Below are 16,534 nucleotides of genomic sequence, written 5' to 3'. Positions count from 1 at the left end.
GGCCACTCCAGTAGTTGTGCAGACGTGTTCCACGTTATGGCTGCTCATAAATTGTTCGAACGCACCACTCGTAAAGGCCGTTCCTTTGTCGCTAACAATTCGCTTAGGGAAACCAAAAATGTTTGACCAGTCGGTCAGCCTCTTGACCACTTCTTCCTGTCCGGTTGATTTGGTTGGGAATAACCAGACAAACTTTGAAAACGCATCGACTGTTGCCAGAATGTATTTATACTGTTTGGCCGATGAATCCATTGGCCCCAAATGATCGATGTGTAGTGTGTGCAACGGTGCGTCTCCTTTATCTATGCAATTTAGATATCCCTCCTGCTTTCCCAACTTTTTGCTGTGGATGATACATTTTATACAGTTAGAAATTAGCTTTTTTACCTTGTATTCCAAATGAGGAATAAAAAATTGCTGCTGTATGCTATGCATCGTCTTTTGCAACGACAAATGGCCAACTTCATGTGCGCTTTGAATCACCTCCCTCTCCATTAGTGCAGGGACAACCAGTAGTTCATTGCCATTGACCATACTATACAACAGGCCACCTTTTAGCTTGTAGGGTTGGAATAGACGATCTTTTAGAATTTCCAGGATTGCTCTAATTGAATCATCGTTCTGCTGCGACTTTTTAATACGTGCTGTCAACTCGGATGTTATCATCATGCATGCTTGGGGATGGCGGCTTAAAAAATCAACGTGTCTCATTCTTTCTCCTGCACGATGTTCGGGTTGAAAATTAAAATCCTGCATATAGAGAATCCATGGGCCAACTTCTCTTGGGACATCTGCTTTTTTTGTTGTCTGTTTAAATGCGACACAGTCCGTGACGAGCTTGAAAGGGACTCCCAATAAATAGTGTCTGAACTTTTTCAGAGCTAAGTATGCGGCTTTTACTTCAAGGTAGTAACTATGACGATTTGATTCGGCTTTTGTAGTTTTTCTGCTCCAAAAGCAGACTGGGTGAAAACTGCCTTCGAACTTCTGCAATAAAACGGCTCCTAACCCGTCCTTAGAGGCATCTGTATGAAGTTCGGTTTCTGCTTCTCGTGAGTAGATCCTCAATACTGGTTCGTTTACCAGAATCTCTTTCAGCTTATTCACCGACTGCTGCTCTACTGGTCCAATGTTGAAAATGGCATCTTTTTTTAATAGGTCCGTCAGTGGTCTCGCAATTTGGGCGTATCCAGGTATGAATTTTCTGAAGAATCCTGTGAGACCCAGAAATCCTTGAACGGCTTTTACATTCTGAGGTGTTCCAAAGGAATTCACTGCTGATGTTTTCTCTTTTCCAGGGCATATTTGTCCACCTTCGATAATATGTCCCAGGAAATGAATTCGCCTCTGCATAAAGTTGCACTTCTTCCATTTTATTTTTAGACCAAATTCTGCAGCTCTCTTAAGTACCATTTCCGTCTTTTCCATGCATTCTTCTGGGGTAGCGGCATATACAATTATGTCATCCATATATAGCTGCATTATATTGGAATTGATTAGTTCTTGAAAAATAAATTGAACGAACCGTATAAACGCTGCTGGGGAATTCTTAAAACCAAAGGGCGCTTTGTTAAACTCGAATAAGCCTTCTCGGGTAACAAATGCTGTGTACGGCTTGCTGGCTTCTTCTACGGCCACATGAAAAAATCCGTTCTGTAAGTCCATGGTTGTAAACCATTTGGCACTCTGCAGTTTTTCAAGCACCTCCTCCATTATGGGTACCGGAAAACAATCCATCAGAACCATGGTGTTCAATTTTCTATAGTCCACGCAAACGCGTAGGGTACCATCCTTTTTCTTGACAACGACTATGCGACTGGCAACATTTGATGTAGATTTACGGACGATTGACTGCTCGACCCATTCCTCTACCTGCTTCTTTACAGCTATAGCTTCTTCTTCAGATAGTCGGGTGTGTCCATGGCGAAAGGGTTTAATCACGCCATCAGGAATAATTTTGAGTTCGACTGGACATTGCTTTATCTGCTTGGGTGGTGTTTCGTATGTTCTCTCTATCATGCGTTCAACGTCTTCTCGGTATTGTGGTGCAACTGTAAAAGAAGATTCTTCGCAAATATTAAACATTTGGGAATACTCAACCGCTTGTTTTTTATCTGCTTCCAGGTCAAGAAAAGTATAGCCTTCTGCACTACAGATAAGACGAAACTTGCTGATAAAATCGTGTCCCACTATTCCATCGCAACTGAATTTAGAATCGTGGACGACTAAAACGTTGTGGCTTGCTTCCACCTGGTCGGTCTTGATTAATGCTCTGAAGCATCCAATCGGCTGTGTTGAGGCATTTCCCAAACCTCGCAATACTGTTGCAGTGCGGTTTAAATCAACATCTTTCATCTTCTTGAATATAGCTTCTTTAATTATGGTCACATCTGATCCTGTGTCCACCAGACAGTTGATGATAATCCCATTTATGATTACTGGCTTTGTTCGTGCACTATCAACGTGAATGCGCATGCTGTTTACTTTTTCCGGACACTTGCTTGAGATATGGCCCTCTTGATTACAGCTGAAACATTTGGTAGGAAGTGTACAATCCTTTCGTTTGTGTTCCCTCGAACCACAGTTGAAGCAGTGATCTGCTTTTACACCTTGTGTAATTTGCTTTGGTTTTGGTTGAATATTCGGCTTGTCAACAATATTCAGACTCTCGTAGATTTCGAATTCTTGCTTTAATTCCTTAAGAGTTTTACAACGGAGCATAGCACCCTTATACTCCTTTTTAATGTCGAGGCCGTTTACGATATGAGTTATCAAAGCAACTGTTTCAACTTCACCTAAGGCTGCTATTTTCTTCATTTGTAACAAATAGTCGTGTAGAGTTTCCTCCCTCTTCTTCTTCCTGTCTTGCAACTTTTTGTGAATAACGGCGCTATTATAGCTGCCTGAAAATTCTTCAATTAGTAACTCTTTGAGTTCAGTGTATCCACTGACACATTCAGATTCTAAGAAAAGTTCTGCTGATCCAATCATCTTACTTCTGGCTTGAACATATTTTTGTTTCTCCGAAAGTTCATATGCCTCGGCATTTTTCTCAAAAATTTCAAACCATTTTTTAATAGGAATTGATTTGCCATCACAGTCACTTACAACTTTTTCAAATTTTTCTGCAGCGATAATTACTTGCCCCTCTTGTTTAGATTTTGCCAACATGCTCTGGGTTAGAGTATTCATCATTTGTTCAAATTTCTCTTCGACTTTAGCACTAGCGTCTTTATTCTGCTTCTTTGCCTCTGCTTCTCCTACAGGCGCCAACTTTTGATCTTCTTCGTTCATTTTTTCTTTTCTGCTTTCGTCCTCGCTTTCGTTCTCTAGAATTGCTTGTATTTGGTCGGTGTTAAGTTTTTTATTTGTAGGTGGTGTACGTGTGAACATTCCGCGACAAGGCACTAACACCAGCAAACAACGACAATGTTCTAACGGCGCGACGGTAGTCGATTTTGCAGACGGCGTCACCGGTTAAAAGACAAATTTTGATTTTCGTTAGAAACGAATTTCACCACCTTTGCAATTTAATTGTTTTAAATTCCACAACAGCAAAACGACTTGAGTCTGTATGAGTTCAATCGATTTTTTCAACTTTCAATGCAGTAGACGTAGCCATAACTTTACAACTTTAAAGACTAAATCCACGCACACGACAATTTCGACTTTATCAGTTCTCTCTAGCAGCTTTCCCGACTTTTACCGACTTGTGTTCAAACAAAATCTGTACAACTGATTTTTCCAACTTTAAATGCAATAGATATAGCCACAACTTTACAACTTTTAAAGACTATACCCACGCACACAACAATGTCTTTTTTCTTTAAACAACTGCACCTTCATATAACCGATTTAGGACTGGACGAGCCCCCATGTAAGATTGTTTATTATTATTGTTTATTATTAATTTAATTATTAGTTTAATTCTAAATGCGGTAATTATGTAAAGTATTCTTAGTTTGTGACCGAACGACTGCTGCTGAGAACTCGACTGCCTGCAACGCTGACTTCCACTCGACTCCACTGCTGCCTTGCGATCGTTCCTTCGATGACTGATTGTCGATAACTTCGATTTCCGACAATCATGTTGCTGCTCAACAGCGCTGCCAACCGGGTTGTTGCCAGCCTTCAGCCTTACTCCATGTTACATATATATATATGCATATGCCTGTCTGTCTGTCTGCTTGTTTGTGACTGACACATACCTTTACCTCTGCATGCGCGTGTATGTGTGTGCATAGGCGTTTGATTCCCGTGTGTGTGTGTGTGACGTCACAAGTGTGACAGAGATACCGCAGGGAAATTATGCCATTGATTAGCCAGCGGTTCGTGATTACGTCCATCCTAACGGGAACGATGACGACGCCGATGATAATGATAACGATCATGATAATGATGGTGGTGTTGACGATGGCCATGATGATGATGATGCCAGTAATGACGTGTCAAACGGCTGGCGACACACCCATGCACACCACACGCACACTCGCACACTTGCAAAGGGGCTGACATATGGCAGAGAGCTAAATTGACTAATGGCCTTTCGCATCCATTCCATTGGCTAGTTTAGAAAGTGGTACACTAAGACCCGTGGGAAAAATTCCATTTTACTACGAACAAATTTTGGAAATTTAAATGTTATGCCTAACATAGAATATAAAACTATATTTCAAAACGTCGAAATATTCGAAATGCAAACACAAACACAATAATATTATGATGATATATGGCCTCATTTGAAAAATAGATAATGAAACATATGGAATCGCATTTAAAATACAAATTGAACTTTAAAATGGCAATATGATGTGGACAAATGGCTCATTTGAAATGAGCTAGTTTCATAAAAGGCATATTTGCCGTACTAAAGTTAAATGAACTTCATAACGTCATAACCTTTTTTTATGTTTATTTAACAATAAATCTGTTTGTGCTTTATTATTTGCCTTTCTCTTCTATTTCGGTGGGCTTTTACGAGTGTTCCTTCTGCTGTTTTGGACAGGCATCACAGGACCTATTCGCATTCGCCCACTTGAAAAGTCTGAAAATATCCAGGATACACGTGTGTGCGAGTTTGGCAAAGGGAGGGTGGTTAGTGAATACGGGGGCGGGGGGTGAGATAACATTTTAAAGCAATTTAGTTTTCATCGCACACATTCAGCAGAAAGTATTGATTGCCAATGCCACAATCACGTACGCAGGACCCACGTATTTTCGTGGCAATGTGTGCGTTTTGTCGATAGTTTGGCACTTACAAAGCGAACTCGCAATGCAAATGTCATAAATTATGCAATCGCCCCTCACCCCGCACCCACGCACCACTCGATTGCCCTGCATTATGATGGAAATTACAATTTGTCACCATTTGTTATGTATTGCTTACTTTCAGGCAAAATGAATATTGGCATCGCAGCACCGAAATGGGATAAATTGTCGCCACGCGAGTTTTTGCAGCTGCAGGAGTTGGCCTCATGTAAGTGGAAAGCAGTTAATCAAATCGCACTAATCAAAAACACACATCTACAACGCGCAGCACTGCAAGTCATGGCCAATCAGACAGCTTTTTATTTTGCCTTTTACCACTTTTCCTGTGCCTGACAGTTGGGCCAATTAAAATGTACCCGTTTCCCTCTAATTTGCACACTGCAGTTTGTGAACAACCAGCTTTAATAAATGACTTTCATAGATTATGCTATCAATTTGTTCTTTATCTTTATCAATTTGTTAGATAATGAAAGAAAGAATATAATTCAGTTAACTAAGGTAGCATATCGAATCCATCCGAATCGATTAAGATGGTTCATATAACCTGAAGATTACAGATTAACAGATAGTAGATACACCTCAGAATTGCAGATACATTTACTTTTTCGCTTGACTGGGACTTGCAACTCCAGCAAATTTCCTCGACAGTCAGAGCTTAAGAAGAGCAACTTAAAGAGAGCGATTCCGAGCAGCATCCTTTCCACACATCTGCTCCACATCGCCTTCAGTTATGTCTGACACTGTTTGCATTCTTTGCTGCAGCAGCAAAGCTGTTTGACATGGCAAAGTAGTTTACCTTTGGGTGAGCACTTCGCTTCACTTCATCCGGCGAAGGGAATTACTGGGAACGGCAAATGGGAATGTTGAGCTTATAGATTATGGGATGTTACACGGAGCACACACACGCACTGTGTCAGGATGCTGAACTAGGAGCACTTGCGAGCTCCACTTGGATGAAGGAAAGGGCCGCATTTCAGCCGGAACAGCTGGCAGCGCAATGATCCCCTTGAAATCAGACGAGCTCAGACAGACAAAAATATTACTTTGTAATAATGTCAGGTAGCTCTGCAATAGGAACTCTTTTGTTACTTCAATAATAAGATATAATAATAAGTATATCCTGAGCCATTTCGTAATAAAAAGAGTACCTAATAACAATCAAGAACTTAAAAAAATCTCTGTTTCAAGTTCCTTTTCACATTCCGTTTTCAAACTGATAATTGAATTAAGCAGAATCGAAGAGCACTAGCTCTAGTGTGGAAACCATTAATCCCGTTTGGGAGTAGCTTCGTCTGCGACACCCGTACTGCAATTCGAGACTGTGGCCATTCGGGAGTCCTGTGTGCCACAAAGGATATATGTGGGTGCGGCTGCAGGTGCTTATTAGAGTGCGGTTAAATGTTTTTAGTGTGCGGTGCAGTCCCGTACAAAGCCATCAGAAGTGTCAGTGCCAGATGGTGGTGCCCAAGCACAGAAACGGATACTAAAAATGGAGCTTAACCTGGAACTGAAACTGAAACTGAAACTGGGACTGCATTCAAGTGCAGACACAACTCTCATTAGTTTAATAAAGCTGTGGACGCAACATTTTGGCCGGAAGACTCCCCGTGGAGTTAACTCTGAGCTTATACACTTGTAGCATGTCAGCCAGTAGTCCGTCCAAGTCGTTCGACACGAACCACTCGCCTTCCATTAGTTAATTATCCCACTGCGCTGCAGTTCAGCCACCTGAGTCACCTGGCGAGACACACGCACACACACACACACACCTGTCCACCTGGGCTGGCCCACTTAAGACGTCGATTTAGTTCACCTGGCGCCAGTCGAGCGATTGACGTGTGTCCTGTGTCCCGCACGCAGTCGGCAGCCCGGCTAAACTTAACTTTGCATAATCCCTGGCTTACACCACTCACCTGTGTCCTCTAACTCCACTAACTCCTCTTGCTTCTTGCAGATTCTACCCGAAAGCTGCAGGATGTGCTGCGGGAGTTCAGCTCGCCGAGTGCCGCCAGCACGCCCAAGTGCATTCCGGATGGGGTAAGTGTTGCCAGAATGTCCTGCTCCGCTCCTGCAATTAATTGAAAGCGGATGAGTTTGAGGAGGAATGAGGAGTGGACGGCAGACCCTGCTCAAAGCACAAGTCAAGGGCTTCGTTACTTCTTACGCTCTAATCCTCAGCCAGGCGACTGGGGAAGACCGATGAAAGCGATTCAGCAAAGCTTAAGGAAACTCACATGTGTGCACTGAAAAAAAAGGAGAATAAATTAATAAGCTCTAAATAAATATGTTCTAAGTTAAATCAAGTAACTTCCTATTCATATTATTCCTTTAGAATAGGCTTTTTAATCCAAATCTTCGGAGAGAGTCTTACGCCTAGTTAGTTGCTCGAAAACGATTGCATTTTCCGAATGCTTTCCTGGAGTAAACTAGATTTTCCACTATTATGGTTGGACTGGCAAGGAGCAGGAGCACTCTGAATAGAATTTGGGGCAGGGGAAAGGGCATCCAGGTGGGCCGAAAGATTGAAGGTAAATCTTCTTATACGTACAATAAATCACAGACTTTTCAAGTTTACGCCTGAATGCCAAATTGAAATTGAATCCCAACAGAGACAGAGCAGACACTGAGCTGCCCGGCCACCCTTGTTCCCGAATGAATATCCTGACAAGTTTATACATACTAAATTAATTTCAAACTGCCTGCATCGCCATCAATTCGGTTAGAGCAGCAGCCAGTGGAGCAGGAGCCACTGGAGCTGCATAAATTGTAACTCTCTCTCCCTCATTGGGGACAAGCGGATCTAGCTACCCGGATCACCAAGGGGTTACCAGGAAGACAAGGAGACCAGGAGCGGAGGAGCGAAGGAGCGAAGGACGTGCAGTTTGCGCAGTAATATACATTTTTAATTTGCGAATTTGAAATCATTCGAGCCAGTAGCATATATGCAAACGAAACCATTCTCGATTCTCCCTTTGTTTTCCGGTCTATCATTTGTTTTGCCAGCGTAACGAAATGGAAAAAGTATAATTAAGTTTCCGTCACTCTGGCTCACCTCCCGCTCCTCCGCCTCCTCCTGGCTCCTGGCTCCTGGCTCCTGGCCTCCTTCCTTCCACATGGCACTGGACTCGAACGCGAGTGAATGATTTCATCGGAATTCACTTTGATATCGAACACTCTGGCGGGGATGTTTGTTCGTGTACTCCTGGCGCACTCGCTATTTTCATTGCCCGCATTTTCCGAACAAAAGTAATGCCCGTAAATATTTCAGTTAGCGAAATGAATTGAGATGCCACGAGTTGTGCCACGAGCTGCTTGGCAACAATTTCCTATTCCCAATAAGCAGCTTACACACGAGCCGTGTAACTTTAACTTTAACTTTCCTCCAGCTTCAACTTTCACCCAAGGATTGGATTGTAACCTACTAGCTTTAATTAGGTTCATTAGGAGTCGCTTGTCCTCAGGTGGCAATGAAAAATGATATGATTCCCGCTGCTTTAGCCCCGGCAATTGGTCACTTGGTGTGAAAATCTTAAAAACAGCAGGACGAAGAATTGAAATAGAGCCCAGATGGTCGTAAATTATGCCCCGAACACTGCGATGCATAATGAATGCAGAGCGCAGATTATGTTCGTCGTGGAGGAGTGATACCGAGTGCCAAATGGCTCGTATGTGCGATGCTAGCCTGTGTGCGTGTGGTGTGTGTGATTAGAGGGGCTTAATGAATATCGCGCATACGCACCGAACGCCCGAAATGTGCTTGAATATTTATTCATTAAGCCACGCGCTCACGCATAGCGTCACATAACGCAACCATGGGAATACTCGTGCCAGCCCAGATTGAAACCAGGAATTACAGCGAAGGTCGTTGAAATACTACCAATCATTTTTATGAAATTAAAAATATAATTCAAGATTGAAAAATTACAAGTTTCGCATAAATAAATAAGAACAGATAATACTACCCCACTCCAGTATATTAATTCAATGAAAAATACTTTAAATTGTATGCTACTTTGTTTTTTTTTTTTTTAATATTTTAATTAAATGAACTTCCATCTATGGCACTTAAAAATGTATGAAATACTAAATAGTTAATTTTAACAAGTAAATATTACAGAAATGGTCTTATTATTGCGCCTTTCAATGTTTATAACAAAAACTTGGAACAGGATCCCTACCACGAAGTGTAGAAAAGAGGAGCGGAGGGTGGAAGGAATCTTCGCACGCGTATCTCCTTGCTCCTCGTTGGCTAAATAAATTTTGCTAACGCAATTCGCGCCATTATTATAGTGCCGCTGTGTGTGTGTGTGTGTATGTGACTCGGTTGTAATTTATGTGTGTGCCTGTGAGAGTGTGCGTATCTGTGTATCTGTGGCCGGGTTTACAATATGCCGATGTTTCTCCACTTAGGCGTGTCGCAGCCATTTGCTTTCACTGGCTTTAAGCAGTTGGCTCTTGGCACATAGATGCCTAGTGCCAGTATCTACGACGACACGAGCATAAACTTCCATTTGCCTGTATTCGGTTTCATTATGGCCAAGGATCCAGCAACCGGCAAAACAGCTAGCAAGTGGTTGGGCACACGGAGAGAAAAAAGTTCTTATAGAATCCTAATTTTTAATCATCTTTCACTACAGTTGATACAACAATCCATATGATGGTTTTCAGTTTGAGATAGTTGCTCTATATCAAAGAACTTCTTTCAACTAATAATACATTTGTTCTGCCCACATATCAGACATACGGTTTCTTAAGAAAGTTCAAACTTTACAGAAATATTAATATTTCTTTGTATTTTTTTTTGTATCAACTAAATTTAGTTAGTTTAGCACTTTGTTCTTCGTGTGAGCCCAAACCTCTTAATGCTGGCAGCTCTGGCTCGTTTACTTTGTTTTATGTTTCGAAATTCAAAACGATGCAAAAGAGCAGCCCAAGAAGCAGCAGCTCGTGAGGAGTCTGATAATAAAAGCAGATATAAATTCGGGAGAATAGATACCCATGCCATGGTCCTGGCAGGCCAGCTCCCGCTGATTATTTCGTTACTTGCGCAATTAATCGCACCCATTCCCCGCATGCTGTTATCCTTGATTAGCTGTCGTCCTCGAAGGGAGGCTGCAACCGGAGCCTCAAACTGGGACTGTAAAATCCGAAAAGCTGCTGTGTGGAGCCCCAGGACTACGTCTATCAGTGTCAGCGGATGCTGGCGTCTATCAATGTCGCATTGTTGATTCACGAATCGCGCCGCAGCTGTCAATGTGTTGACATTACACGTGGTGTTGACATGTAATTTGCCCCGATTCCCATTCAGCCAGGTTCCATTCCATTCCGCATCCATAAAACTGGGCCAGTACTCGGTTACTCGCCAATTCGCCTGTTCGGTGCGAACCCCTTGCCAAATGGCAAATAAAGAGGCGCCAGATCCTTGGGGGACATTCCCTGGCACGTACGAACCGAATTGTATGGAACCTTTTTCACAGACAGACAGACAGATGGAGCTCGGATTTATGTGCGAATATTGTGCACTGGACAAATGTAAATAAAATGGCCCGCCCACAGAAGAATTATGTATTCCATACGCGTAATGCGGGAATTTTAAAGCATAAATCCCAGCCTCTCTGATATTTGACCTTCAATTAGGCCGCAAACTCAACAGCTTCCTCGTACATTAGTAGCAGCATCATTTAGTCGCTAGATAAATGTACTTTCACTTCACTTGGCACGCAGAAAATCATCTCCGAATATGTCACAATATGGCGAGTACTTATTAATCATACGCTCCGTTGTCAACGTTAATAAAGTCGATGACGGCGTCCGTTGCTCTCTAACTTCCCTACTCCCACCACCACCCATCGACAAGATGAGTTGGCGGCAACTGCAAAATGTTTTTCGCCATAATAATGTCAACATATTATGTTGCATAAGTGGCTCTTTCCCCCTTGCGAAGACCCCTCCCAGTCACAGCCCCGCCCTGCCGCAGCAACAAACTCGATACCACTGGTGAAACTTTCCCGGGAAAAAAGGCAGTGAATTGGAGAAGGGATGCAGCGACGAGTGTTTTGCACACATTTTAACTTGTCACTCGTGAATGGCCTGTGGTAGATTTATTACACACTCTTGCAGCAAGAGAAATGAGTAATAGATTGGTTTTCCCCTCGAAATGCTTTAAGAGCTCTCAATATTATCTAATAAGGGCTTAAACTGCGAGTATTCTTCATCGCATATATATTTTTAAAACGCGAATACTTAAACTAGTTGCTTTAGGATCCACTTAGTTAAGTTATATTCAATAAGTTGAGAAACAGTGCACACATTTGCTTGTATAGCTTGGAATAAGTTAGAATGAGTTATTAAGAACTTTTCAAGACTTTTTATCGTAGTTTCCCTTCTAATAATTCGCTTGATATAAACTGACAAAACAAAAGTGCCCATAAATCGTTAGCTGGACACGCTGTATTTATATGTTCCAACTCTTTTCACAGGACATTGATTTCGACGGGTTCCGGCGCTTCCTGGACGCCTTCCTCGACTGCGAGGCGCCGTTGGACCTGGCCAAACATTTGTTTGTGTCCTTCCTCAAGCCGAATGTCACCCAGGCCCAGCTGCATGGCCGGGCACTTAATCAAATGGCCGCCATCAGCAGCACGGCCGCCTGTGCGCCGGTCACGTCGCACACGAAGGGTAAGAGATCGTCCTTACCACCCACACCACCCATACTGCCCATACGCATACCCATCCCACCCACTCTCATGTGCATGTGAATAATCGCTGAACATTTCTTTTTGGCCCACCCTGCGCCCACATCTCGCCCTGCTCCCATCCCGACCGCCTGTAATTAGGCTCCATACCAAACATCAATAGCATTGCCGAGCTGATGCCGCAGTGCAGCGGAGGCGGAGGCGGCATCGGTGGCACGGGGGGCGTGGCCGGGGCCGAAGGGCACGCACAAGCCCGCAGCAGCTTTGTGGACAAAATCCATGGCATCACGGATAAATTACACCACTCGCTGGGCGGACATCTATCCCACGATCCTAGCAAGACCGGTGAGTAACGAAGGGAAACTGCCAGGGAGCTGCGATTCAGGATGAGTTTACAGAACAGTGTCCTTTGAATGTATGTCCGGTTTTGATCATTAAAGTGGATTTTGCTCTTAATTAAACTACTCTCAAGAACACTCATTTCTCTTTAAAGATATGCAAACAAGGAAGTTGACTAATCTTCCCAAAATAACTTGTTTCTAATGAACCAAAAAGCTGATTCAAAACAAACAGAATAGTTGTAAAAATATATAAAAAATATTAAACAAATAATTCCTTTATATCTGTCGTGTTCCGTAATATTGAACGCCAATCAAGGCTTAATAGTATGACAAACAGATTTACATTTTGCAATAACATATAGCCGGTTTAAATCGATTAAAATTAAAATAAAATAAAAATTCCAATGCTGTCGATAATCATATTTAAAGTTTTCATTTCCGTTTTTAAAGAATTGTGTTTGCACATTTATTTATTGGTTAAAGCCAACAGTTATGGTCCTTAAATTTCTTTTGCTGCCTCTGGGAACCTACGTGATATGTGCGTCTAATTCATCCAACGGTCCACTCAACAGGCAGTGTCCATCCGATGCTCACGGTGACGCCGAGTCCCTTGGCCAGCGGACCCAGCATGTTCCAGGCGAGCAATCCGGCCCGTCGCTCCGTGGACTCCAGTCCCTCGCACTCGGCCACCAACCACTCGCAGATGTCTCGCAACTCCTCGAAGAAGAGCAGCAACTCGGTTAATTGCAAAATTGATGGTGAGCATTAATTAGGCATCTACGCCCATCCGAATTACGATGTGCATGCGACTTCCAATTAAGTCGCTTATTGTGCAATCATCATGTGATGTGGAATTGGAATTGGAACAGGGATTGGAACTGTGACTGGGATTGGGATTGGAGGTGCACATCCAACTGATTGGGCAGCCAACATACGTAGCTGGCGAACAATTCAAATGCAAAAATTAACCGTCTGTGTGCTCCATTTGCTCGGGAAAAACCAACTTTTGTGATTGCTTTCCGAATGAAGGCCAGCAGCATTTGTTACAATAGTTTTGCATAAAAGTGGTTGAATTAGCGAATTTAAAATGCAAAAATGGATGTTCCTACATTTGCAGTCTTATTTAAAAAATTTAAAATTGCCTGCTTTCTAGATGTTCGAATTGATAGAGTGAATGGTAATGGCACAGGATAGCTGGTTAAGCTGAAAATTCCTACTTATTTGCCTATTTACTTAGTTAACTTGCTCGCGAACTTGCTAATTAGTGGAGCGAGTGGAAAAAGCAAATATCAGCGCGGAAGTAAAACAAGGCAGACATTCGCTAATTCATGAGTTCATAAATTATGCGAATTGCAGTCGCTAGCAAAGACGACGAAACTTGGCACCGGAAGTCGGGCGCTCCTCTTCCGTTTGCCCAGCGAAAACAACAAAGGACAGCGTAAAAAACAAAAGCCAAGGGTCGGTCTCTTGTCTCAGAGATCGTGTCGTAAATCAACGCCCAATTAGAAACATTTCTGCATTTCACGAAGTCGCAACTCGTAAAATGCGAGGCCTGCGTTAAATTAACATTTATTGCTAACACACAGACAGACACGCGCCTCCAGGACACTCGCACACACACACACACACTGACGCAGCGCGGCGCAATTGCGGCCTGAAAGTATGCAGCACAATTTTTCTCTTTTCGCTTCGCCCTCGCCCTTCGCTCCCTTTTTCGCCTTCATTCATTTCGCTTCGCTTGAAATGTGCACGAGAATGATTAATGAACGTAAATTTCGCTTTTTTCCTCGCTTTTTTGCGCCTTTGTCGCTGGCCAGCAGTTTCACGCATTTTGCCAGCAATTGGACGGCATTGTCCTGGAAGTTTAGAGAGTGGGAGTGCACAGGCAGAAAAGAGGGGTGAGTTCCTTTTCCCCATATCCTTTCTTCTTCATTCGAATACGCATAACTATATGACTTCAAATCAAGACAAATTTAAGGATGATTCCTCTAAAACCAAATACTTATTTCATTTAATGCAATAACATGAGAAATAATCGCACAACAAATTGAACATTATTGCAGGCGATTTTTCGCTCTGCAGTAATTTGCGGAAAAGGCCCAGCCAGGAGTTTCCCATTAGCATTATATATTAGGTACAACCAGGACGAAGCTTTCCTCTGTGTGTGTGAGCGCCTTAAGCGCTAATTGGATTAGTTTTGCTTTGCTTTTTGTATTCTCACTGGCTGTGTGTGCGTGAATTAAATTTATTTGTCGGAATGTAGGCTGGCAAATAAGTTGACATTGATCCTGCACACACACACACACACACACACTCAGCCTGTTTGCACAACTTCCTGCACTCGTCGCGGATCCGACAGCCTCATTTAGTTGTTAAGAAGTCGGGCAAATATTGGCATTGTATGCGCACACACACACACACACATACATATATTTTAATTTATGACCAACAAACGATCCGACAGTGGGCAAACATAATTAGCTAGAGTACAATCATCTCCATGTCTTTTTCGGGCCTTTGTCTGTATGCCTCAGATGGAAACTCCACATTAACATATAAATTAGCACATCAACGGCACACACACACACACACACACACGCACACACATAAATGGCCTGTCAAAGTGCTAAGGATGGAAATCATTCATACTCCCGCGCAAACAAAGAGCCTTTCTTCTTTCGCCTTTGAAAAGTGCCATACAAATTGGCGAGCCATTCAGCGCGCTTTGATTTCAATGCATTATGTAATTGCGCAGGAATCGACTGCCAGCAAAAAAAAAAGGTGAATAAATTTGTAATTATGGAAAAAAGAAAGTCGGGGTATATGGAACATGGGTTGGGAAAAGTTTTGGGTCGCAGGTTCGGAGCATTAGAAAACGAATCGACAACCCGAGTTCATTAAGAGCCATAACAAAACGGCTTTGGCCCGGTCAAATGTCGGCAATTAACATTAAGCATAATGGCTCCTGGCTGCCAGCTGTCGATGGCATTAAGGATAATGAGGGGCGGCGGCCGGCCACTCTGTCACTCAATAAATGCACTGCCACTGCACTGGCAGTCCTCCAATGCTCCACTCCGCCCATCCACTCATCATCGACCCTTTCATTTGCAGCTGACATTAAGCTCCTCGCGCGAAAACTCTCCCATTTCGATCCGCTGACACTCAAGGTCCCGCTGAAGGATGTCGTCTGCTATTTATCACTGCTCGAGGCAGGACGACCGGAGGACAAGCTGGAGTGTAAGTGCCTAGCGGCCACCTTTGCTCCTTTGCGTGCTGCTTAACCTTATCCTTAATACGGTTATTTATTCATTGCGTTGCAGTCATGTTCCGGCTGTACGACACGGATAGCAACGGAGTCCTGGACACGGCCGAAATGGACGCCATTGTTAACCAGATGATGGCCGTGGCCGAATACCTCGGCTGGGATGTCAGCGAACTGCGTCCGGTGAGTGCCGGCCAAAGTCCGACTTACATTAAAAACTCATTACGCGATTGCCACTGCAATCGATGCACGGAAAATCCACTTAGCTCACTCACTGCACACGGAACATATCATCCACACTACCATTGGTCCAGTTGGTGGTCACTACTCCCGAAACCCGTTCGACTACTCATTGACCCAATCCAAAACAAACCAATCCAATCCAATAAAACTTTTTCAATTACTTACCAACATTTTCAGCAGGCAACACAAAAGCGGCAAACAAAACATAGCGGAAAGAACACTTGAAATTAATTTTGCCTTTATTGTTTGAGCCTTTCGCTCCGACGATAGTCCCAGCTTAGCTACACTGCGGGAAATTGCTATCTGTTCATTTGTGAATAGTCATAAATAAATAGACAGAAAGACTGATTGATGTTAATTACTTGTAACAATATGCGGTTCAAACAAATGTAATAATTTTATATCTTTAACTGTTGGCAGTGCTTTTAAATACTAATGAATCGCTGAAATACCTAATTATTCAGAAAACCATTTCCTCGTCCTACCTCACTGACTCCTCACTGATCTCGAGTACTATCAGACGGCAATGAACCCAAAAAAAAGGGGCTCCTTTTTCGTTTTGTGTGCGCCGTGTCGTGTTTCCATTTCAACCGCGAATTTGTGGAGCTGCCGCAGCTACCACATCGCATAGGCAAGTTAATAGTTTCAGCAACGGCAAAAAGAACAGCCTTCAACCGGCCTGCCCCCAGAAACGCGCCGCGTTGACAGGCAGAGCAAAAAAAAAA

The 16,534-nt window shown here is 43.0% G+C and overlaps 1 protein-coding gene across 5 annotated transcripts in view, besides 1 other annotated feature; it reads left to right on the top strand.

The window, feature by feature from the left end:
• Positions 1-4,152: part of a mobile genetic element that runs on past the window's edge.
• Positions 1-16,534, top strand: part of Dgk (Diacyl glycerol kinase) — a 51,171-nt gene that overhangs the window by 19,515 nt on the left and 15,122 nt on the right. For 3 of the 5 annotated variants that reach the window (NM_001273863.1, NM_001316408.1, NM_001103750.3), the window contains exons 3-8: positions 5,393-5,476; positions 7,223-7,305; positions 11,748-11,946; positions 14,122-14,202; positions 15,416-15,541; positions 15,625-15,749. In NM_001273863.1, the coding sequence (NP_001260792.1) occupies positions 5,398-5,476; positions 7,223-7,305; positions 11,748-11,946; positions 14,122-14,202; positions 15,416-15,541; positions 15,625-15,749 (693 nt within the window). In that variant the 5' untranslated portion in view covers positions 5,393-5,397. Of the gene's footprint in view, positions 1-5,392; positions 5,477-7,222; positions 7,306-11,747; positions 11,947-12,104; positions 12,309-12,876; positions 13,063-14,121; positions 14,203-15,415; positions 15,542-15,624; positions 15,750-16,534 lie in introns of all 5 variants that reach the window. The other 2 variants (NM_165568.3, NM_001103749.2) reach the window with 2 other exon arrangements.

Source organism: Drosophila melanogaster, chromosome 2R, assembly GCF_000001215.4.
Source record: "Drosophila melanogaster chromosome 2R".
Classification (NCBI taxonomy): domain Eukaryota; kingdom Metazoa; phylum Arthropoda; class Insecta; order Diptera; family Drosophilidae; genus Drosophila; species Drosophila melanogaster.
The sequence above is the reverse complement of the archived record's forward strand: the minus strand, read 5'-3'. Positions and strand labels throughout refer to the sequence as shown.